At 54.0% G+C, this 24,438-nt stretch overlaps 1 protein-coding gene and 1 long non-coding RNA gene across 2 annotated transcripts; one reads left to right on the top strand and one right to left on the bottom strand.

Annotated features, from left to right (window-relative positions):
- Positions 1-2,676: 2,676 nt before the first annotated feature.
- Positions 2,677-6,580, bottom strand: LOC129515959 (uncharacterized). The gene is made up of 3 exons (XR_008665685.1): positions 3,454-6,580; positions 2,908-3,096; positions 2,677-2,825 (listed from the first exon to the last, which is right to left on the bottom strand). It is a non-coding gene; the product is annotated as an uncharacterized LOC129515959 (long non-coding RNA).
- Positions 6,581-8,362: 1,782 nt separating this feature from the next.
- EPHA1 (EPH receptor A1) lies at positions 8,363-24,394 on the top strand. The gene is made up of 18 exons (XM_055334834.1): positions 8,363-8,508; positions 9,499-9,566; positions 14,246-14,527; positions 15,984-16,386; positions 16,632-16,787; positions 17,246-17,590; positions 17,732-17,859; positions 18,098-18,248; positions 18,668-18,764; positions 18,990-19,048; positions 19,863-19,988; positions 20,834-21,019; positions 21,183-21,244; positions 21,364-21,570; positions 21,755-21,904; positions 22,192-22,385; positions 23,786-23,941; positions 24,028-24,394. Exons 1-18 carry the CDS (start codon positions 8,427-8,429, stop codon positions 24,104-24,106), a joined length of 2,931 nt encoding a protein of 976 aa, XP_055190809.1. The 5' UTR covers positions 8,363-8,426; the 3' UTR covers positions 24,107-24,394.
- The last annotated feature ends 44 nt before the right edge of the window (positions 24,395-24,438 follow it).

The raw sequence follows: 24,438 nt of genomic DNA, 5'->3' as shown, positions 1-24,438 counted from the left end.
CACCGAACCTCCGCACACCCCTGCCCAGGGCTCCAGAGCTGCGTTTTCTGCCCCGGGTTGTTCTTCCCTCCGATCCGAATCTGCCTGGCATGTTTCCTCCTCTCCTTAAATTCTCTGCCCCAACTCACCTTATCTATATAAAATAGAGGCCGCCTCGCATAAATCCGACCTGCTCCCCTGTTTTTTCTCCCGACATTTCTCACCCTCTGAAAAAACATATTTATTTGTGCACTGTCTGGCTCCTCTCCCTAAAATGGAAACTCAATGGGGACAGGTCTTTTTTTGTTTTCCTTGTCTACAGGTGTATCCCATCACCTGAACGGTGCCTAGTTCATAGTAGAGGCTGAATAAATTCTCGTTAGATAAATGAATAAATTGCCCGATTGAAGTCATTCTACTTCATGCTACTTGTGGCCCAACACAAAGGCCACCTTTTCCTTTGGTGGGGTATTGTTTGCTCCTGTCCAAACCAGCCTCTTGTATTCACGTGGCTGTCTGTCTCTGCCTCTGCCCCCACTGGAGGGCTTATGGGGAGCTGAATTCCGCTTGGGTTCAGCCTACACACACACACACACACACACACACACACACACACACACACACACACACACACGGAGGTGCTCCAGAAGGTAAATGAACTTCTTGCATGAGAGGGAGCCTCTCTCTCAGAGAGGGAAGAAAAATGCGCATAGTCTTGCACCTCGAAGGCAGAAACCCAGAATTCTACTCCTCTTGACTCCAAAGGTTCCCAAGTCTCCTTTCCACTAACCCTCACTGCCTTTCAAATACAAATAGGAATGTTCTCACTGCCCAACCAGAAGAATTTTGGGGGCAGATAATTAACCGGGATCAAATTAAGGCTTTAGTAATAGAGAAACCGACACCACCTCCATATCATCTTCAATTAAGTCTGGGCATCCTTAGGCTTTTGAACCTTTTTTTTTTTTTTTGAGACTCTTGAGCATTTCGAAGTAAAAATAAATTCCAGCTTCACACACACACACACACACACACACACACACACACACTTTCTACTCTCTAAAATAATGAAACACCCAATACAATGAGTACAGTTTTTAATTTTGGTATAATAATGCTCTTCCGGAGAATTATTTTAAAAGACAAGAAGAAAGAAGAGAGGGGCAGAGGGGCGGGAGGGGCAGAGAGGGAAAGAGAGAAGAAAAAAGAGAAATTGTTGTCACTCTTCCTTCATAAGTGCTCCCCCAAATGGCCCCGGCAGGTTCAGGGTGAGATAGGAGGTAAGAGGGCTGAATGGGAGTAGAGAAGCATCTCTCTCCACCTTGCATCTGACGGACCGACGCACTGCAAATAATGATCCACTTCCCTCCCACCAGCACTTCCTAGGCCACTGGGTTTCTGCTTTTATTCGCGTGTCCAGAACTGAAGTAAAAAGGTAGGCCAACCCCTCCTTACCTCCCTTCCCACCTGGACCTTCCCTTCCTCCTATCAGAGGCTGTCACTGCCCGGATGACCCGGGCAAGCTAGGAAAGCTACTTCCTAGTCTAAAGCCTACCCATTTTCATAATAATGAAGATCACTGTCCCTTGCATACCATGTCCATAATTATTCCCATGGTAGTCTAATAAGAGTTTATAAGGGGTTAATTAGCTGTTGGTAGCGTACTTGAAGATACAGAGGCAGAGACCTACATCTCCTCAGCAGGTGGCGCTCAGATTTTATGACCCGTGGCCTGGGTACCTTCCACACTAGGGGAAATAGTCAAATAGTCGGAGAAGTGTACATTAATTTCTTAACAGAGGTGGTTGTACCTGAATGTTCAAACATGCATGTTTGCATCCATAATAGTACTACCTAGAATTTCGAGAGAAGTATGGATTAGAATCCCTTTTATTAAAAACCCCTTCAAAGCCAAATTTAAAAGGAATCACATTTATGCCCAATTAATAAGATCCGTACTTATCAAACACTTCTTTTATAAGACAACAAGGTAATATTACCTCTGGAGCCCAGGGCTAGTAGCTCAAAACTCTAAGTGTGGTTGTGCCAATCTACATCCCCGCCCTCTCTAGAACTTAATTTCCCAGAACTCCCAGGCTCGACCAGCAATAAAATTGTAAGTTTTGCAAATAAATTGTGTTAGCCCAATCCGGAAGGCAAAGCCGATGGTTTATTTCAGCCCTTCCCTCTCTCATGCTGGCTAAACAAAAAGTTGACTTGACAACATAGTCAGTCTACCACTCCCTCTTCTCTTCCTGTGGTCTAACCAGTAAACATTTTGACAAGGACCAAGCTCTCACTCTTCTCCCGGGGGATTCTGGTATTTAACACTTGTCTCAACTTGTCCTTATTAAATTTCTGACGTGTCCCAGTTCACTGAGACACATTTGTTCTCTCCCTCCCTTCTACCTGCCTAAGCATTAATGGAGCGTATTAACTTCTCAGGTTAGCAATATTATCTTCCGAGGCAGTCAAGCAAACAGGTTAAGGTAGAAGCACGGCGATTTCTCATGAGACACACACACATATTAGTGTAAGGGATTCTGAGTCACAGCCCCTTCACGACTGACCACGCTGCGATTTCATGTCACCACTCTGGAAACCAATGAAAGGACAGGACGATTGCAAATTGGTTTTATTTTTACTCTGGAGTGAGATCAGTTAAGAATGAGGGGTGATGGGGGGCGCCTGGGTGGCTCAGTCGGTTAAGCACCTGCCTATGGCTCAGATCAGGGTCCCGGGATCGAGCCTCACATCCGTCTTCCTGCTCAGCAGAGTCGGCTTCTCCTTCTCCCTCTGCTGCTCCCCTTGCTTGTGCTCTCACTCTCTCTGTCTCTCTTAAAAATCTTAAAAAATTAAAATAAAATTAAATAAATTAAAATTAAAAAAAAATTTAATGGGGGGTAAGTATTGAGGTAAACCTTGTACCTAAATATGGACTTGGATGGAATGCAAGTGAATTCCCACTCTCCTGGCCTTGTCTCTCCCGTCAGTGCCAGAAACAGCTCTATCTCCTCGTGGCCGCTAACACCCATTTTCCATCTTGCATTTCCTCTTCTCTGGGGCCCATGCTAGAAGACAACGCAAGCTCACTGCTTTTTCACCATCTTCTTGCCTCTAAAACAAATGAAACGCTTGGGAGGTTTTTAATACTGCAAAGGGAAACTGAATCTTCAGAAAAACAAGAGCAGGCAGGGGGCTGCAATATGTCCTGAAAGTGTTAGCGTCATATTTGGTCCCATAACGCCTCGTAATCTAAATAGATCAGGAGTGATTTCTCTTAGCTCTTGCTTTATTCTTCTCTTGCCTCTTCTTGGGATCTGAGCTGCAACCAAACATCCCTTTTAATTCAGGGGCTGATACTACTTGGTCTCTCCTCCTTCCGTCAGCAGACTTACTCCCTGATTCTCTAAATCTATCTTGCAAATAACCCTGTACAGGAGAGACGCAAAAAGGAAAAAGATATAGCCTTACATTGCATGGTGGAAGCAGGAGCATCGGCTTGCATCCTTCATCATTTTTATACCCGCCTCGTACACTATGATGTTGTAGGTGCTGAGGACCAACATCCTATCACCATTTCCCCCATTCTGCTGTTGAGGAAGCTGAGATTCAAGAGAATCAGATGATTCGCCCAAGGTCACATGGCTATTCAGTGATAAGTGTAGGACTTTCTTTTTTTTTTTTTTTTAAGATTTTATTTATTTGTTAATGAGAGGCACAGAGAGAGAGAGGCAGAGACACAGGCAGAGAGAGAAGCAGGCTCCATGCAGGGAGCCCGACGTGGGACTGGATCTCGGGTCTCTAGGATCATGCCCTGGGCCGAAGGCGGCGCTAAACTGCTGAGCCACCACGGCTGCCCAGAGTAGGACTTTCTAATAGAAAGTTCCCGACATCTCAGAGAAAACTTCAGACTGCCTCGGTCCCAGAACAGTCCAACTTCTGCTACGAAGAATTGCAGCTACTTAAACAAATCAAGTGCTTTCTTCTTGACAAAGTGACATGGAAGGAGGGAGGGACAAAGGACAAGGGGAGGCGGAGTGGGATAGTGGGACTGAGGCATTGCTCACAGGCTGCCTCTGTGTAGATTTAATCCCTTTAGGAGCCACGGGGCTAGCAAGAAGTCTCCTTTAAAAACAGAATTACCTTCCGGGAAGATCAAGCCTCTTTCAGAGATACCCGGACAAGCCAGATAAACTATGGGAGTCACCGGGTGTGGCAATTCAAGTGTAGAATGTTTAACCACAAGTCAAGAAGTCTTTAAAAATAAGGTGTTCATGGGGTGCCTGGGTGGCTCAGTGGGTTAGGCGCCTGCCTCTGGCTCAGGTCATGATCCCAGGGTCCTGGGATCCAGCTCCACCTCGGAGCCCTGCTCAGCAGGGAGTCTACTTCTACTTCTACTCCCCAGCCCCACCCCGCTCATGCTCTCCCTCACGTACGTGCTTGCTCTCTCTCAAATAAATAAATCTTTTTTTTAAAAAAAAAAAGGTGTTCTTTATACAAGCGCATATCGTACATCAGTGGAAATGAATTAGCACACAACTACATAAATAAATTGTGCAAACAAAAGAGCAAATGAAAGAACTCAGACACGAAGGAATGCGTATCACATGATTCCATTTTCTAAAGCTCAAAAACAGGCACATCTAATCCGTGCTGTTTTAAGCCAGTGGAGACAGAGGTAAGGAGGTAGGAAAGCAAAATTTAGGTGTCGCCTACTTCTTTTGCTTCCGGAACCTCAAGTAGGGGCCCTAGGCCCCAGAGTCCGACAGACCTGGGTTCAAATCCTGATTCTGCAACTGAGTGACTTTGAACAAGTAACTTAAATTCCCTGTGCCTCAGGTTTTTCCATCTATAAAATAGAACTAATAATACCTTCTTCAAAGGGTTGGTGTGAGAAGTAAATGAAATGATGTATGTGAAGTGCCCTGGCAGCATGCGTAGGTGCAGTAATAAATGGGAACTATGATCATCCCCACCCCTGTTGCCTGATGGTAAATCAGGATCAGAGAACAGATAGGTAAGAGCCCAGCGGAGAAGGAAAGGGAAGGACCAAATTAGCCTTGTGATCAAAGATGTACGGAATTCACCCGAATGCATTCAGAGAGAGCTGTTCTTTCGCTTCCCACTGCCCACGCAGTCTTCTGGCTTGTGCTGCCTACAAGTGCAGGCCAGCCCAAAGCAGCCAAAACAAAGCTGTTCGGTCCCATCCACACAGGCCCTTGCTAAGGACCTGATACTCATCTGATAAACCAATTTGCACTGACGCTCTCACAGGGTTGCTGGCAGCTTACTGGGTTACCCTGCTGATTGGGCTGTGTTTCAATCAGAACCTTATGGACATAACAAGGCCTTGATCTAGGCTGGGTGAAATTTTACCCAGTCCCAGATCAGCAAATAGCCAGGTGGGGCTCTTTGGGGGAGGGGGAATCGGGACAGGCAGGGGATGGGACAACACAAGCAGAATGGTGTTAAGGTCCAGACTGCAGGATCCAGCCAGAACCCAGGAAGTCTGAAGTTGTAGGGATGCACAGGCTTTCCTTGCTTCTTGACTACAGAATGAGAACTGGTCCAGACAACTTGGGTTCATTCTCTCCACCTAAGAGGGAAAACAGGTATCCCTCTGGGAAGCCTCGTCAGCTAAGGGGCCTCTAGTGCTGGGGAAACAGAGTAGAGGAAGACTTTCAGGTTTGATTTTTGTGTTGTTAAATGAGGCCTTAGGGCATCCACACAGGGAATACCGGTCAACAACCAGAAGGAGCAAACTGCTGACGCCCAGAACATGCGTGGACCTCAGGGGCGTCATACTGAAAGGATAAAGCGAGATTCAAGACTACAGGAAGTTCTGGCCCCAGGAGGAACACCTATCGACGCTGAAGGAAGCCTGGGGCTGAGGTGGGCTTGACTGCAAAGGGCATGAGGGACCGTTTCTGGATGATGAAAGCCTTCTGGATCTTGACTGAGGCAGCGGCTCTGAGGGTGTACGCCTTTTTCAGAATCCATTGAACTGTACACTTAGAGGGAGTGCAATTCACTTTATGCAAATTATCCCTCAATAAAGTTGCTTTTAAAAGAAAAAAAAAAAAAACGTTGATGCCTTAGTCACTGAGATTGTTCCACTCCAGATGTGCCCTGAGAGGCCTGCAGGAGAACCTCGGCAAGCCACACCTCCAACAATCTCCTAGCACAAAAGCGGAATACTTTCTCCTCTTTTGAGCATCACATCTACCTCTTGAGGTGGGTTGGAGGAATCCCCCGGTTATAGCTAAGGAGACAGAGATACAGAATTAGAGCTGGCCTGTGTCTTCTGACTCCAAATCCTGCCATCTTTCCTGGAACCAGCCTCCCGAGATCACCCGAATCTAAGGAAGCTAAGGTCCAGAGAGTGTAAGTAGCTTGGCAAAAGCAGCACCGCTAGGCAAGGGCTGAGGCCAAAATCAAAGTCGTGCCTTGTCCCCCACAAATGGAATGAGGAATTGTCAAACGGGGACCATCCGGAATGGAGGTAGAAGGTGGGCTTTCGTTCCCCTTCTGCATCACTTCCAGACCCTGGACAGAGAAGCAAGCAATCTTAAAACAAAAGCCAGGTTCCTTTCCAGCCCTCTCCACACCACCTCTCACTGCATGGAGCAGCCCCCACCCCACCCCCTTCAGTCCCAAGGGTCTTGTAACTTTAACAAACTACAGCAAGGAACACATGCATTACCTCACCACAGTCTGGCTTATTTCCTAGCAGCAATTGTCCAAAGCTTGCTCCATTTCCCCCCTTCTGTTGGCTGTGCACCCTTCGCCCATTCCTCCCTGCTGAAATCACAAAGCTCTGACCCCAGTGGGCCTGCAGGAGCCTCCGCCTCCTTCCCAAAGTACTTACCATTAGAAAGAAGGCCCCTGGTGCAGAACACAGCGTATCCGATGGCCCCTCTGTATACATTCTCACAGCAGGCTCCTGTGTGTGCTTAGGGAAAAAAACTCTGGGAGAACCTCAAGACACAATTGGTGGCAGTTAACTCTGGGGAGAGGACCTGGAGGGAGGAGTCTACTTTCCATTTGGTTTCTTTTCTGTTCAATGTGAATTTTCCCACCAACGGACATGGATTACATTTAGTGATGCCAACGAGGGTAGTCTGGATCGGGGAATGATAAGCCATTTCCTCCTTTCACGTATCTGTATAGAAAAGCAGAAAGCCTGAGAAGTATTAATTTTCGAAAATACAGTAAGCACCTGTAATGCGCCACCTGCCTTTCTCCACGGTCACTGAACCACAGTTTGTAGGATACAAAGACCATGAATCATTCACCCCAATGAGAGGGAGCCAGGAAGGGGTATAGGAAGGAGAGGCCCCGGGAGGGCAGCCTCCACCTTCCTCACCGGATGCATCACTCCCCTTTGAGCCACTGTCACCCCCCCCACACACACACACACCTGACACCTCAGCTGGGGTCTCCACCTGTCCTCATTCTTAGCTTTCCGCCCTAGTCCTCGGCACTGCTGCGACCCACAGCTTGTATAGGGCAGGGACTGTCTTACTCTTGGCCCATGCTCTCAGAGCTTGATGTGTGCAGAGTAGAAAGTGAATGAACAGTTGCTAAAATACCACGGAAGGCAGAGCATGGGAGGGGCGTGGGTTGTCTCCAACTGGACGGAGCTGGAGCAGGCTGGACCTGCGCCCTCCTCACACTTGCGCTCAGAACCCTGGCGGGGTCCTCTCCTTTGCTCTGTCAGGTGCACGGAAACGTGTTTACCAAGACCTCGTCTGCTCTGGCCACGCCTGCCTGTCCGCCCTGCTCCTAAGGCAAATCCTGTGCCCCAGCAGTCAAACTGGTCCATTCACCTGTCCCAGAGCGCACCTTGAGGCTCCCCGCCTCAGGCCCTCGCCTTTCCCAATCTCCGCCACCGCCGATAACCCAGCCACAGGGTCGCCCCCTTATGTGCCCCGCGGGCTGGGCTGGCCCCCAACCCCCCCCCCCCGTCCGTCCGTCCGTCCGTCCGGGAGCCCCCCTCCGAGCCTCCCCTTCTGCAGCTCGCAGCCCTGCCTTCCCGGGGGTCTGTCCCCCCTCGCGAAGACCTTTAAGGGGCGGAGAGATGCAGTTCAGGTCGGAGGTCGAATTAGGTTAAAGGCTGCATCAAGACTGGGTTGGGTTCAGGATTAGAATTCGAATTCGAAGCGGGTGAGTCAGTTCCTCATCCCACTCACTAGGCGGCGCCCGCAGTCCCGTTCCGGTCCCCAGGCCTCCGGCGTTTGAAGTTTACCACTACCTGTCTGGCGAGTTTCCTTACTGCGCCACTGTCCCTTTAAGAAGGTGAGCCAGGTGAGGCCGGGCCCCGCCCCCGGCGCTGGCCCCGCCCCCGGCGCTGGCCCCGCCCCCGCCCCCGCCCCCGCCCCGCTCGCGCAGCCCTCGCGACCTGACCCAGCCGGGGGCCGAGGTCCCAGGTCCCGGCCGGCGCCATGGAGCGGCGCTGGCCCCTGGGGCTCGGGCTGCTGCTGCTGCTCCGCGCCCCGCTGCCCCCGGGGGCGCGCGCCGAGGAAGGTACCGACCCCCGCCCCCGCGCCCGCCCCCGCGCCCGGGCCTCCCCGCGCCCCGCCAGCGCCCCGCCAGCGCCCCGGTGCGCCCCGGTGCGCCCCGGTGCGCCCCGCCGCCCGGCGACCGCCTGGCCCGGACCAGCCTCTGGTCTTCGACCCCCAGACCCTGCTCTCCCGGCTCAGGCGCCCCGTAACAGTTTGCACCTGGGGGGAGGGGGGAGGGAGCCCCTGACCGCTACGAGGAAGCAGCGCCCAGACCCCCACCCCAGCATCGTGGGGATCCCTCATTCCCAGCCAGGCTCGGCCTCCCGGGCCCAACCCAGAGGGCAGGGGTGCGAAGAGGCCTTAAGCCATCCTGGGCCCGAGGACACAGGGACCTGCCGCTGGGGGATGGATCAGAACTCGGGTGCAGGAGCTCCCAGATGTACAGGTCAAGCCTTGCCTGTGAAGGCTTTTGCGCACCCTTCCGTGGCCCTACTTCCAAGACCCAGAGCTGTGCCTTGTACCCTCACTGCACACCCCAGCCACAGGCTGAGCAGGCCCTTTGGCAGTAGAAGGGAACCTCCGCACCCACCCGTCTAGGGTCCCCTGCCCACACCCTACCCACTTATGACCCCCAGGGGCTGAGGTCCTCTCTTGCCCATCCACCCTTCGCATTGGGCTGATGCCTGGATGCCCCAGGTTGACCAGCCCCTGCCGAGTGACAGGGTGCAAGTCCTGTGTGGGGCTGCTCTGCCCAACACTTCCTGCCTTGACTTTGGTCAAAGATCCAGCCCTCCAACCCTTGCCCGGCGCTGCCGTCCTCCTTTCACGCTCTGGAGGAAGACAGACTAATCCCCAGAGCTCTTCACTCCTCCTTCCTGGGCTAAACCTCGGAAGTCACACAGGATGTGGGAGGCTTGGGGCTGGGGGCCCACGGGGTGGGGGGGGGAATGTGGGTCACACGTGTGGGGCCTCTTCCCCCAGAGGTGACAGGCCCCTCTTCTCCCTCGTGCAGTCACTCTGATGGACACGAGCACAGCACAGGGCGAGCTGGGCTGGCTGCTGGACCCCCCGGAGGATGGGGTAAGTGTCAGGGGAGGGAAGGCTCAAAGCTGCAGGCCAGTGGGAAATGGGCGGAGAGGTGGGTGGAGGAACCGAGAAAAGAGCTGGAAAAACTGGAAGTGTCTCCTCCTCAGGGAGGGGGAGGGGAGGTGAGTCAGAGCCTCCAGAATGGGACAATGTGGGGGGGTCAGGCTTCACCCCATGAAGAACGCCTCAATGCCTGGCTCCTTCCCTCCCTGCCCCTGTGAAAGAGGGCTGAATACTTAGGAGGACTTGGGGGGAGATGAACCCACATCCTCCAGGGAGAGGATGAACCATCCTTGGGGTGGTTGAGGGCTGAGAACCAAAACACCAGATGTGTCCTCACACTGAGGTCCCTCTGTCCCAATAGAGTTGCACAGATAGGCTTCAGAGGGTCAGGGAGCCCCATAAAAGTGTAATGTAAGTTGTGTATACACACATGGAGACGAGAGCCAACGTTTTCATCAAACCCTTCGAAGGGTGTTTGCCTCCCCAACTAGAGGTCCCTGAGCCCCTGGCACCTTCTCCATCCTCCCCAGCCCAGGCACACGGTACGGTACGTCCAGCTGTCTGAACCTGCTCCGAGTCCCTTCCCACCCTGGGTGTTCTTAAGACCTAGTGAGCGGAGGTAGGCGCCTGTGAGTCCCAGAGAGCACCTTTCTGCCACTCAGCAGAGCCGGCCACAGACCCACGAGAGGCTGGCCTCAGGCCCTCCTTTCCCCTCTGGTCCTGGACCCCTTTCCCCTTCCTAGTCCAGTGGGAACTGCAATCTCTATTTCTGGGATCGGGGTCACTTGCTTTCTTTCCCTCTGGGTCCTAGGGTCCCGGCTCTAAGTTCTCCCACAGAGTGGCCTATAATTAGAATTAATAGACTAAACCATGCTGTATCCTACAGGAGGGGCTGCTTGGAAAATCCTGGGTTAGGCCAGCCGTAATAGGCGCCCCGTCTCGTAAAGCAGCTAATCACTCCACAGCGAGGGCCGCAGGTCCATTCGCTGGCTCCCACAGGCCTCCACCCCCGGTGTGCCCCAGCCACCCCGACCCAAATAACTTCCCTAATTGGGCCCGAGTGGAAGCAAGGCCCCTTTCGCAGCTTTGCAGCAGGAGGCAAGAAGACAGCAGCAGTTACATGCTGCCCATGTCTATCTTGTCCCCTCCTTATCTTTTCAACACACACAAACACACTCAGATTCAGACTCCCCAGAATGCACCCATGTAGCAGCCAGCAGCCGGAGTGGTAAGTGAAAGGATTCTTGCTGCTGATCCTGGGCAGCTGGTTCTCCCATCTGTCACTGCGGGAACTGGGAGAGGCAAGTTACAGCTGGGAACATCTGCTCCGGGCTCCAGCTGCAGCCACGGCAATCTAGCTAATGAGCTGCACATTATCCACCTACTACCTTTCCACCTGACCTCCACCCCATGCCTTCCACTTGGCTTCCCCATCATAGCTTCCTCTTAAGAACAGGCCCTGGGTGCCTTCATGGCCTGGACAACCCTTGCCCAATCTTTGAACTGCCTAACATAGAGCGAAAATATGTACCTCAGGTGTTATTGCCCCATGCCACCCAATCCTTAGTTTTTGTTTTTTTAGATTTTATTTATTTATTCATGAGACAGAGAGAGAGAGGGGCAGAGGGAGAAGCAGGCTCCATTCAGGGAGCCTGATGTGGGACTCAATCCGGGGACTCCAGGATTATGCCCTGGGCTGACTGCTGAGCCACCCAGGGATCCCCACCCCAATCCTTAGTTAATCGTTCTTTCTCTTGCCTTTTCCCAGATCTGAGAGTAGCAATGAAAGCCCTTGGAAAAGGAGACATTCTAAAGACCTCAGACTCCTCTATAAGCTAAGGGAGTTGCAACCAAAATATCAAGGGGGTATTTTATAGAATTTGAGAGCTCCTTTCTTATATTTATCTGGCAGAAAGAATATGTAAGAATGTCTGAGAAGTTGTTTTTTTTTTTGAGAAAGAATGAAATGGAACACTTGCCCTACCAGATTATCAGAACGGACAATACCTGTACTCAACTGTAATTAAAACCTGGCATTGCACAAGAATACCCAGGTCAATGGAACAGAATAGAAAACCCACATGAGTGAGGTTTTGGTATGTGATTAACACTGGAATTGCAAATCAATGTGCAAAATATAGACTGGACAGTAGATTGACAGCTGGATGTCCATAATTTGAGAAAGAAGAAGACAACGAGTTAAGAAGGATGTAAAGTCACATCTCCACTTCATGCTATAGACAAAAAATAAATAAATAAATTCTAGGGAGATTAAAAATCTGAACCTAAGAGCCAAACCTACAAAAATGTTAGGAGAGAATATAGATCTTTATGAGTTTGGGATGGGAGAGCTTCCCAAGTGAAATACACAACCCAGAATTCATAGAGGGAGAGAAGATAGATGTTGTGATGTGAGATTTTTAAAGGTACCAACATCAAAGACATCATTAGCAAATTAAGTGGCATGATGGGAAGAAAACATTTGAAACATATTTCAAGCAAACAATGAACACCTATAATGTAAAAAAAAAAAAAATCTCATCGAAATGAATATTCCAAAGATAAGAACAGAAAATCAGGTAAAGTTTGCAAACGTAATTACATAAAAATAGAAATAGCCGGTGAACAAAATAGAAACACACAACCTCCTTCTCAAAATAAAAAATGTTAATTAAAATGGCAAGAAGCTGTGTTTTGTCCATAAGATAGGCCAAAAGTAAAGAGATCGTTAATATCCAGGTTTTCAAAAAATGAGGCCTCATGCATTGTTGGTGAAACCGTAAATTGATAAATCCTTTTTGGAGGCCAATCTGACACTATCTTCTTATAAAATTTATAGTATTTACCCTTTGATATAGCAGTTCTACAGAAATCTTTTAGAAATCTGTACATGTAGGGCAGCCGGGTAGCTCAGCGGTTTAGCGCCGCCTTCAGCCCAGGGCCTGATCCTGGAGACCCGGAATTGAGTCCCACGTCAGGCTCCCTGCATGAAGCCTGCTTCTCCCTCTGCCTGTGTCACTGCCTCTCCCTCTCTCTCTCTCTCTGTGTCTCTCATGAATAAATAAATAAAATATTAAAAAAAAAGAAATCTGTGCGTGTAGACTTTAAACAACAGTAGAAAAAAAATAAAAAAAAATAAACAACAGTAGGACTGGAAACTACCTAAATGCCCAACAATAGGGGAATGAGTAAATAATTCACAGTACATCCATACAGTGGAATACTGTGTTATAGATTGCTAAAAAGAATTAGGTAGATCTATTTATATTCTCGTGAACATCTTTCAAAGACTTTTTAAGGTGTTTTTTTTTTTTTTTAGATTTAGATTTTTAAAGATTTTTTCATTATGCATTTGAGAGAGACAGAAAGAGCAAATGAGGGCATGAGCAGAGGGAGAGGGAGAAGCAGACACTGGTGAGTAGGGAGCCCCGATCTAGGACTCCATCCCACAACCCTGGGTTCGTGACCTGAGCTGAAGACAGACACTTAACCGGCTGAGCCACCCAGGCGCCCCTCAAAGGCTTTTTTTGTTTGTTAAAAACAAAAAGTAGATTATGAAATAGCCTTGTGTCCAAAAAAAAAAATATGTTAAAAACACAGACGCAGAAAAACATTCAGACATTTCTCTAGGGGCGCTGAAAATGGTCTGGTGAGCTTTATTCCAAATTGTTCAGAGTGGCTCCCTGTGAAGGGGCAGTTGGGTGAAAGGACTTTCACTTCACGTTATATGTGTTTATTCTTTGACTTTTAATAATAAGCGCAGAGAGACATAATGATCCAGAGCTTAAACTCTAGGGGCACCTGGGTGGCTCAGTGGTTGAGCGTCTGCCTTTGGCTGAGGTTATGATCCCTGGGTCCTGGGATCGAGTGCTACGTTGGACTCCCAATAGGGAGCCTGCTTCTCCCTCTGCCTAGGTCTCTGACTTTTTCTGTGACTCTGATGAATAAATAAAATCTTAAAAAAAAAAAAAAAAAGCTTAAACTCTAGAGCCTAGGGTGCCTGGGTGTGTGTCCCAGCTTTGCCTCCTAATAACTGAGTGCATAAGGCACAGTCATTGAACCTTGCGCTGTGACTCAGTTTCCTCATGGGAAGTGCTTGCAACAGTGACTGCCCCATTAGGCTAGCCGTAATTATGAATAAGTCTAAAAATTCTTTTAATGTAAAAACAGGTAAGTAAGGGGCATGGACTGCATGGTGTCTGGGAGTCCACCCAACCCCGTCCATTGTTGATTTTGATAGTGACCATAACTAGAGGGATATTAGAAGGGATGAGTTCCCTCCATACAGAAGGGTTCTATGCTTGTTCTTGCCCCCCGAGCTTAGGGGCCTTGATATAAATGTACTATCCTCTTCTCTGAACAAGGAGCCAGACAGGTTTCGTGAGTGAGCGTTTTGCCATCAAAGTCTGTCTTTGCCACGACTCTGCTCACGAGACGGGGAAGAATTGGTGCTCGTGCTTCCAAAGTTGGAGTGGGCTCATTGAAGGCGTCGCTGTTGTCCTGCCCGTCCTGTATCCAAATAACTCCTGACCCTAAGCACTTAACTTACTGTCCTCAGGCCCATGGTGGGAAGACAGCAGGACAAGTAGCGCGAACCCGGGGAGGTCTGGCGAACCAGAGTCTGGGGGGCAGGTGGTGACTTGGAGCCTGACTCGATTCTCCTCTCACAGTGGAGTGAGGTGCAGCAGATCCTGAACGGGACGCCCCTTTACATGTACCAGGACTGCCCAGTGCAAGCAGGCGGGGACACTGACCACTGGCTGCGCTCCAACTGGATCTACCGCGGGGAGGAAGCTTCTCGGGTCCACGTGGAGCTGCAGTTCACCGTGAGGGACTGTAAGAGTTTCCCCGGCGGCGCCGGGCCTCTGGGCTGCAAGGAGACCTTCAACCTCCTGTACATGGAGAGTGACCAGGACGTGGGCATCCAGCTCCGACGGCCCTTGTTCCAAAAGGTGCTTCTACCCCCACCCCCGCACGCACCCCCACCCCCGCTCCTCCAGTGCCATTTTGGTCCTAACACTGGTTCCCGCCTCACTCTTTCCCAGGACCCCGCTCAGCTAAGGAGAAAGACAAAGTGGCATAAACAGAAAGAGGTCTAGGTGTCAACTAAGGATGAGAATGTGGGCCTAGACATCAGAAGAGGTGGAGTTGAGTAGAGCAGCATCCCCCACGGCTGCGGCCCACCTCCCAGGACCCCCCTGGATGCCTGGGCAGTACTGAACCCCAGATGTGCCACGTTCTTTCCTGCACATCCATCCCCGTGCTGAGCGCTCATGTGTAAACCAGGCGCCGTACGAGGGGAGTAACTAGTAATGAACTAGAACAGTCATGACAGGATGCTGCAATAAGTCATCAGAGTAGCCTCTCTCCCTCTCGAACTACGTCATTGCTCTGTAGTCACCCTCCTGGGGGTACCGTGAGACGATGCGATGCCTTGGGAGGAGATGAGCGGAGGCCCACGGCCAGGCGTTGAATCCCGACGTTGCCCCGTCAGGCTGCTATTGACCTGCTGATGCAAGGTCAGACGGAGGATCACCTGCTTGCACCTGTGGCTGACGGCACTGGGTAACACCTGCCACCCCGAAAGCCCAGCCATGGATAAGCAGGAACCACCATGTCTTTCCTACTGTGTCCCGCCTTCGGGCTCCGCTGAACCCCTCCGAGGCTGCTTACCTGGTCTTACAGTAGCGCTGCTAACGGTGCCAGCCTTCACCTGGGTCGGAGGCTTTGCCTCCACTGACATAACAGCCTCCCCTGGGGGAGGCTGGGAAGAGGTATTTGGACTTTCCCTATCAGCCTGCAGGGTGCTGGTGTGCGACACACCCCAGGGGTCCACCCGGAGGTGCGCAGGGAGACCGTTCTCTGCAGGCTGCGGGCTCTCTCCCTAATGCCATCCGTTTCTTTCCGACTCAAGGAAACGTACCGGAATGCAGAGGTGTAAGGAGCATGTTATTTATAGGATGTGCTCTCATCTTTTTTTTTTTTTTCCCGAAGGGAAGACGTTGTAAAGTTTGTTATTAGTAATAAATTAACCATGACGCACTTTATAACTGATCACCTCACTGGCTCAGAGGTTGGGAACACCTTCGAATAGTGGAAATTATATGGGCTGTAGCATCTCACTGCCCGGATTCCAGCCACACCACGTCGTACAAGGTCTTGAACCTGTCCTACTCCTAGCCTTAGTTTCCCTATCTGTAAAGTGGGGCTGGCCATCGTCCCACCTCACTGGACCCAAACAGCGTAACACGCACAGGACGCTTAGCTCAGTAGCTCACACGTAATAAGCCCTTGGTTTATGGTTGCAGAAACTCTAAGGTATCAAGCAAACAATCGTTTTTTTCTGTTCCGTGGGCATGAAGCATGACGTGCCATTCCACCTCCACCCCCCGCCCCCCCTTTTCCCAGGTAACTACTGTGGCTGCAGACCAGAGCTTCACCATCCGGGACCTCGCGTCTGGCGCTGTGAAACTGAACGTGGAGCGCTGCTCCTTGGGGCGCCTGACCCGCCGAGGCCTCTACCTCGCTTTCCACAACCCGGGTGCCTGTGTGGCCCTGGTGTCCGTAAGGGTCTTTTACCAGCGCTGTCCTGAGGTCGTGCAGGGCTTGGCCCGATTCCCCGACACTCTGCCCGGGCCTGGCGGGCTGGTGGAGGTGGCAGGGACCTGCTTGCCCCACGCCCAGGTCAGCCCCAGCCCCTCAGGTGCGCCCCGCATGCACTGCAGCCCCGACGGGGAGTGGCTGGTGCCCGTGGGGCGGTGCCACTGTGAGCCCGGCTACGAGGAAGGCGGCAGCGGTGAAGGATGCCTGGGTAAGGAGACTGGAGGAGGCGGTGGGGACATGCTGGGGGGGGGGTCCTCCAGGTGCTGGGGGACGGAAGGATGCCTCTGCGCCATCTCAGTGATGTTTAGACTGAGCGGCTGAGCTCCCCCTTCCCCCCCACCCCAGGGAGGCGCCTGTGTTTCTGGTACAAAGGACTGGGGGAGGGAGGGGGAGTGGGGATGAGCCTGCCTGTAAAGGCTGGACATCCATGGCTCCGCTGCATTCTCTCTCCAGCCTGTCCCAGCGGCTCCTACCGGGCGGACGCAGATGCGCCCCATTGTGTCAAGTGCCCAGGACACAGCGCAGCTGAGTCCGAGGGGGCCACACTCTGCATCTGCGACAGCGGCCATTTCCGAGCCCCTGGGGAGGGCCCCCAGGTGTCCTGCACACGTGAGTCCCGGGTGGCGGGGCAGGACTTTGTCCAGCCCGTGTTAAGGTTGGAATTCTCCAGAGCTTTTCTGATAGTGGGCATCCTTTAAAGTGTCGGATGCTTAGAGGACACCTGGGTGGCTCAGCGGCTGAGCGTCTGCCTTTGGCTCAGGTCATGATCCCGGGGTCCTGGGATCGAGTCCTGCATCAGGCTCCCCACAGGGAGCCTGCTTCTCCCTCTGCCTGGGTCTCTGCCTCTCTCTCTCTCTGTGTGTCTCATGAATAAATAAAATCTTAAAAAAAAGTGCCAGAGACTTTAGGCTCCCCTGCCCCAGAAGAAGGCAGAAATAAGGTGAAGGTCCTTTTCCCCCAGTGGGAATCTCCCAGCAAGGCCTTCGGAGGTGGGAGGAGGCAGGGGCCAGCAGCTTGGACAGAGCGAGAGCACAGCTGGCTCCTCCCGACGGCTCTTCTCCTTACAGGACCCCCCTCAGTTCCCCGAAACCTGAGCTTCTCTGTGTTGGGGACTCAGCTCTCGCTGCGTTGGGAACCCCCGGCGGATATGGGGGGGCGCCAGGATGTGAGGTACAGCGTGGGGTGTTCACAGTGCCGGGGAGCAGCGGTGGACGGGGGGCCCTGCCAGCCCTGCGGGGGAAGTGTGCGCTTTTCCCCGGGAGCCAGCGGGCTCACGGCGCCGGCCGTGCGCGTCAACGGCCTTGAACCCTACGCCAACTACACCTTTAACGTGGAGGCCCAGAACGGAGTGTCGGGGCTGGGCACCTCCACCCCCGCCAGCGCCTCCCTGAGCATCAGCATGGGCCACGCAGGTGAGGAGCCGGGACGGGCCTGGAAGAAACCAGAAGGGCTGAGGACTCCAGGGCCAAGCGGATGGGCAGGAAGCAATCGAAACGCTGTTGAAGCTCTTTCCTCTTTGTTTCCAAACCCGCTGGATCCCTCCCGGCTCCCAGAGTCCCTGTCAGGCCTGTCCCTGAGGCTGGTGAAGAAGGAGCCGCGGCAGCTGGAACTGACCTGGGCAGGGTCCAGGCCGCGCAGCCCCGGGGTGAACCTGAGCTACGAGCTGCACGTGCTGAATCAGGTGCGGCAGGGCTGCGGGGCCGTGTCTGGGGTCCCCGCCGGGCACACCCCGGCATCCCCGGGTACGGGGTGGATGGAAAACTGACCAAAGTGAGCTGTGCGGCTTTCTCAGGTCAAAAGCCTACAGGGAGCCCTGTCCTGACCGCTCCCCACCCGTCTCCATGGGATCCCAAGACTGGCCATCGCCTCTGCCCGGTTGGGCTCGGCACAGGCCAGCTGACGTTCGCTCTCATCCACAGGACGAAGAACGGCATCAGATGGTTCTGGAACCCAGGGTCTTGCTGACTGAGCTGCAGCCAGACACCACGTACATTGTCAGGGTTCGAATGTTGACCCCTCTAGGGCCTGGCCCGTTCTCCCCTGACCATGAGTTTCGGACAAGCCCACCAGGTGAGGGGTTATCCCTTGTTCTACCCCACACCCATGCACCTGTCACCCCACTGAGGCTTCTCAGACCCTGGCTTCTTCCCGTATGCACACGCACAGACGCACACTTAGAGGCTGCCTGGGGTGCGGAGAGCCCCCCACGGACCCACACGAAGCCCCTGCCGCATCATAATCTCAGATACCCCGACCCTGGATGCGGCCTTCCAGTGTCCTGTCCACTCTCCCAAGCCCTCGGGGTTGCGCTCGTCAGTAGGCAGCCCCAGTGGTCCCAGTGTGAGGCTCTGTCTCACACACCCCCATCTCCTTGGGTATGGGACCCCCCTGAGGCCCACTGAGGGCCCTGCCCCCGGGCATGCCCCGTTAGCCACCATCATTGCTCTGGCCTCTGAGCCCTCCAGCCTTCCTCACACCACGTGCCACAGTTTCCAGGGGCCTGACTGGAGGAGAGATTGTGGCCATCATCTTCGGGCTGCTGCTGGGTGTCGCTCTGCTGATGGGGATGCTCTTCTTCCGATCAAGGTGCTGCTGCTGCCCCTCCCTGGCCACCACCCAGGGTCCCTTTGCCTGGCCAGAAATCCCAGAACGCAGCCCCAGCAACCCTCCCAGCCCTTAGGACGAAAGCTCCAGCGTACCCCCCACGCCATCCTACACCCCCACCCTGTCGTTTGTGGGAATAGCCCAGCCAGAGGGCCCTGGGCCAGTCCTGGGACTCTGAAGAAGCTGTCCCCTCCCCCCCCCACACAGGAAAGCGCAGCGGAGACACCCGCAGAGGCAACGTGACCGTGTCGCTGAAGTGAACCGAGGTGAGCCCAGGGCACCTGTGCATATATGTGGTGGTGGAGCGGGGTGGGGGCAGCGGTATTGGGACGTGCCACGGAGAAGGAACCAGAGAAGCCACATTTGCCAGGCCAACTCTGGGAGCACGGGTTGGGGCTGTTGTCTCTAGGGCTTTACTGTTTTGCCACCTAATTAACTTTGGTTAATTAACTTTGTAACGATAGCCCCCCAGAGGCTCTGTGCAATTACCTGTTAGCTCTTGCTGCCTCTGTTCCGACACCTGGGCCCGGGGCGGCCTCCCCCGTCCTGGCTGGCCAGGTCTGTGGGCTGAGTCTCAGCGAGGAAGCGATTGCTGGCAGGCCCCTAGAAGTCCTCCAGGGCATGTGGGTTTCCTGCGGGTCACCTCATTAGGTCTCCCACGAAAGGGGGAGTCAGTGGTTCATCCAAGTGAAAGGGTGGGAGTGAGGCTTGTCTGGGAATGTGCATGAGGTGTGAGTGATCGGAGGAGTATGGCTAGCAGGGGTGAGGAGGAAGGGCGAGGAATCTGAAGTGTGGTCAGTGAGCCGTGGGAAGATTGGGTAACCGGAGGCCGTGAACAGCTTTCAGGCCCCGGTTCTGGCCCGCAGCTCTGGGCCTCTGGGGGCAGGGACGCGGAGCTTTGCACATAGACAGAGGAAGGTTTTTCTCCTGCTTTAGCCAAAATGGGACTCCTAAGAGAGCAGAACAATGAAAAGTCTGGGGAGTGCTGTTGGCCCCAGCTCCCCTCACCACCACCAGAAAATCCTCCTGAGCCCTCATGCTGGGGCTCCTGTGGCCGAGCCCTCCCTGTTCTCCCCACAGAGGACAAGCTGTGGCTGAAGCCTTATGTGGACCTCCAAGCGTATGAGGACCCCGCCCAGGGAGCCCTGGACTTCACCCAGGAGCTTGATCCAGGCTGGCTGATTGTGGACACTGTCATAGGGGAAGGTGAGCCCTGAGGGTCCCCTCTGCGTGGCAGCATGGAGCTGCTCACCAGCTGGTCTCTCAGCTGCCCCAAGGGCTCCTAGACGAGTCCCTCTCTGCTCTACCCTGTATCCTGCTTGAATCGCTGTGGTCAAGTTGTAACCCCCTTATCGGGTGTCCTCGAGCAGCCCCTGCTTCCTACACAATCTGCTTCTGTGGTTATGGAGTTTCTGATTAACAGCCCAAACATGTCATGTTTGTCAACAGAAGGGTCGCTGTGCCCAGGCTCAGGCTATTCTCAGACGGCTCCGAAATGTGGGAGAGATTCAAAGCCTCCCTCACCCCGCATTCCCCCCCCCAACCCGGGGCCCAGTGTCCTTGGGCCGCCCTGATCCCTTGGGTCACCAGAGGAAATGCATCTGAGCAGAGAACAAAGCTTGGCAGTGTCATTGGCAGTTGTGCAGCCGAGCCAGCTGAGCTGTGACCGGAGGAGCTCGCGGAAGAGAAGAGGCAGCGGTTAGCCTCCCCCGTCACTGGAGCGCTGGCCCTGGACTAGTTGTCCTTGCTGAACACGGCCCAGGGCCACCGCACAGCCACGCTCACCGGGCGCTTACTGAGCCGCTCCCCTTAGCCAGGAGCTGTACCCACCTGGGGGGACAGTACTGAATGGGTTGCAGAGCTGCGCTCCTCTTCCAGACTCCCGTCTCCTTCCCCAGGAAGTGCAGCAGGAGAGCCCCTTTCCCGGAAAGGTCAAGCCACTTTTCTGATCCAGAGAAGAAAAGAACCAGGGGACTGGAGGATGCTGCTGCCCATCCCCCTAGGGGAGCCTGCCGGGGCATCCGGCCATGGCCTGTTTTCTTTCCACCCAGGAGAGTTTGGAGAAGTCTATCGAGGGACCCTGAGAATCCCTAGCCAGGACTGCAAGACTGTGGCCATTAAGACCTTGAAAGACACGTCTCCAGACGGCCAGTGGTGGAACTTCCTTCGAGAGGCCACTATCATGGGCCAGTTCAACCACCCGCACATTTTGCACCTGGAAGGCGTTGTCACAAAGCGTACGAGCAGCGGTCCCCGAGAGCGTGGGGAGAGAAAGAGGAGGAAAGGAGGGTGTGAGACCCCCCGGGAGAGAAGGGGAAATATGCTGCCGGGGGCAGGAAGTCTGGTTCTGGGTGGCGATGGGACACAGGCTGCCGTGCTGACATGTGCTTTGTGTCTCAGGAAAGCCCATCATGATCATCACGGAGTTTATGGAGAATGGAGCCCTGGATGCCTTCCTGAGGGTGAGGAGGGCCGAGAGCCAGCTGGAAGGGGAATGCACCCATGGACCCCGGGGGTTTGGCTCCTGGTTTGGGAAGGAGGCCCTGCCCATTCCCTGACTTGCCCTCTCACCCTGCTGCAGGAGCGAGAGGACCAGCTGGTCCCTGGGCAGCTGGTGGCCATGCTGCAGGGCATTGCATCTGGCATGAACTACCTCAGTGACCACAATTACGTCCACCGGGACCTCGCGGCCAGGAACATCTTAGTGAGTCAGAACCTGTGCTGCAAGGTGTCTGACTTCGGCCTGACCCGCCTCCTGGACAACTTCGATGGCACCTATGAAACCCAGGTTAGAGCCGTGTCGTCATAACGTGCACGCGCACACACACGCGATTATGTGTCGTACATGTAGTCACACGTGCTCTTGTGGACACGATACTCATGCCTTTGCACAGGTGTTTTGTTGTGTGCGCCGCCCCCCTCCCCCCAATGCCCTGAAACACATCACCTTTCTGTCCTACGTGCCCTGTTAGGGAGGAAAGATCCCCATCCGTTGGACCGCCCCTGAAGCCATTGCCCACCGCACCTTCACCACAGCCAGCGATGTGTGGAGCTTTGGGATTGTGATGTGGGAGGTGCTGAGTTTTGGAGACAAGCCCTATGGGGAGATGAGCAATCAGGAGGTAAGCCTGGGGTGCTCTTCCCATGTCACCCCTCACTCCTCGGCTCCTCCCAAAAGCCTCCCATGGCTCTCGTCTGCAAATATCCTATTCCTTCTTCCTGACCCAGTTTTTCCGCACTCTTGTTCCTGTCCTTTGCCTCATTCCCTGTTCTCGTCATTACTCTCAGGGGTGAGTAGAGGCTCTATTGCAGTGATCTTGTGTGAACGGAGATTTCTCAGGGGCTCCCAGGGAAGGTGAGCCTCCAACCTCAAGGCCGCTCCACCCTCCCCGCCCCCCACCCACGGCAGGTAATGAAGAGCATTGAGGATGGGTACCGGCTGCCGCCTCCCGTGGACTGCCCTGCCCCTCTCTATGAACTCATGAAGAACTGCTGGGCCTATGACCGGGCCCGTCGGCCCTCCTTCCACCAGCTGAAGGCACATCTGGACCAGTTGCTTGCCAACCCCCACTCGCTGCGGACCATTGCTAACTTTGATCCCAGGTAACCACACTGGAGAGGGCACAGGGTTTCGGAGGGCAGGTGTGGGAGAGGAGCATTCAGCTGCAGTCATGAGCTCTGGCCAGAGCGCAGCGTGCTGCTGAGGCAGGAGGAGTCTGAGCCCTTGCGGGACAGTCTACCCTGAGGGAGGACACACCATCCCGTCCTTGTCCGGTACGAGACAGGAAGCGAGCACACAGAGGATGGAAAGCGATAGGCAGTGCTTACGACCTGGTATCTCCTCCGGGGAGCTCGGTCACTAGGGTGGGGAAGACAGAGCAACCAGCAGGTGCCAGTGGGAGGCATGTCATTACTGGGAGGGGCAGCCTTGTGGGGTCTCCCAGAGCACACGGCAGGCATGGGTTGGGGCGCTGAGGGCGGGCTTAGTGCGGGATGGCAGCAGTGTTGTTTAGGGACAGTGGCCAGAGGTGAAGCTGGACAGGTGGAGGACCAGCTCTGCTGAGAAGTTTGGACTTTATCCTGAGCATGGGGCACTATTGACCGATTTTGAAATTGGAGGGACTCGCTCAGAATCGTGTTTTGCCAGAAACATTGCCAGAATGTGGAGAATGAACTGGTGGCAGGGCTGAGGAGGGGGAGGGGGGGTGGGCATGGCTGGACTTTGAATGCTCAGTCCAGTAAACCAGCCCTGGCATGCTGGCCTCGGTATCAAACCACCATATATAACCTTGTTTCTGGGAGAAAATGTGCTCCAAGTTCCAACTTTTGCAACTATCTTTTGGAGCAGGACTCCCTCGTATACTGGAGACTGCATGTGCTAATCTTTCTGGAATGTTGAAAATTTTTCCCCCAGCAGATTTACTTTGCTAATGGTTTTGGCTCTGGCTGGCTTGAGCACAGGAACACTCATTGTCTCGTGGGTGTCGGAGGGCAAGAATAACAGCCGGGCTTGGAGGTGGCAAGCGGTGGCTGCTCCCAGAATTCACAGGGGCCACCCAGACAAGGGTAGGGCCATGCCCAGCTTCCGAGGCCTCAGCTCCCCTGTCTCCTGGGTCCTTCCTCTGGGCTGGGAGAGTTGACGCTTGGGAGTCAGTCCCCAGTCAGTCAGCCGGAACTGGCCACTCCGGTGGGAGGTGGGCCGGTCGCACGCTTGTGTTCGGGCCTTCCAGGGCTGCCACCCCCCTGGGTCTTTCAAAGCAGCAGGACTGTCAGCCCGCCCATTGCTGTGAACACACCAGGAATCAGGCCAGGAAATGAGTTCACAGACAATGGCCAGGCTAATCCACAAAGTCCAGATAATCTCTGTGCTCAGACACCCAACTTGAACGCCGGCCGCAGATGCTCAGAGGCTGAGCCCCGATGTCAGGGAAGCTGGAGCTGGAAGGCAGAGGACAGCCCCCGCATCTCCCTCCCATGTGACCGGGGTACCCGGTGTCCCGCAGGGTGACGCTTCGCCTGCCCAGCCTCAGTGGCTCCGACGGGATCCCCTATCGAAGCGTCCCCGAGTGGCTGGAGTCCATACGCATGAAACGCTACATTCTGCACTTCCGCTCAGCGGGGCTGGACACCATGGAGTGTGTGCTGGAGCTGACGGCCGAGTGAGGACCTGGGGGGGGGGTGCTGGGCACGGAGACCTGCGGGGGGGTTAGGCCCACACTCAACAATCCCCTTTCGTTGCCCACAGGGACCTGGCCCAGATGGGGATCACGCTGCCAGGACACCAGAAGCGCATTCTTTGCAGTATTCAGGGATTCAAGGACTGAGCCCCTCCCCCGCCCATCCTGTTGTCGTGGGGGCAGAGGGGCAAAGACGGGGGCCATGGTCACTCCCCATGGCCCTCCCCTCAGCCTACTTACGTAGGCCTTTGGTGCTGCTCCTGCCCACCCTTCCCTGAGGAACTCACCTCTGGGCCCGGGAGCCTTTGTTTTAAAAAGGGAGGTAGGGGTGGAAGTGAAAAGGCAATTGTGGGGGGGACCTGGGAAGGGTTTAATATATATACATATACATACATATATTTTTGTAAATAAACAGGAACTGAGTTTTCCCCTTTACCCCTGGCTCTTGTATTCCCTGTACTTCCTCTACCTCACCCATG

This window comes from Nyctereutes procyonoides, unplaced genomic scaffold (genome assembly GCF_905146905.1).
Source record: "Nyctereutes procyonoides isolate TBG_1078 unplaced genomic scaffold, NYPRO_anot_genome, whole genome shotgun sequence".
In the NCBI taxonomy this organism is placed as follows: Eukaryota; Metazoa; Chordata; class Mammalia; order Carnivora; family Canidae; genus Nyctereutes; species Nyctereutes procyonoides.
The sequence above is the reverse complement of the archived record's forward strand: the minus strand, read 5'-3'. Positions and strand labels throughout refer to the sequence as shown.

Bases quoted from the DNA above. Each gene is read 5' to 3' on its own strand.
- EPHA1 (XM_055334834.1), top strand. From the start codon at position 8,427: ATGGAGCGGCGCTGGCCCCTGGGGCTCGGGCTGCTGCTGCTGCTCCGC. The intron at 21,245-21,363 runs GTGAGGAGGGCC...ACCCTGCTGCAG, and splicing joins CCCTGGATGCCTTCCTGAGG to GAGCGAGAGGACCAGCTGGT. The intron at 21,905-22,191 runs GTAAGCCTGGGG...CACCCACGGCAG, and splicing joins GGGAGATGAGCAATCAGGAG to GTAATGAAGAGCATTGAGGA.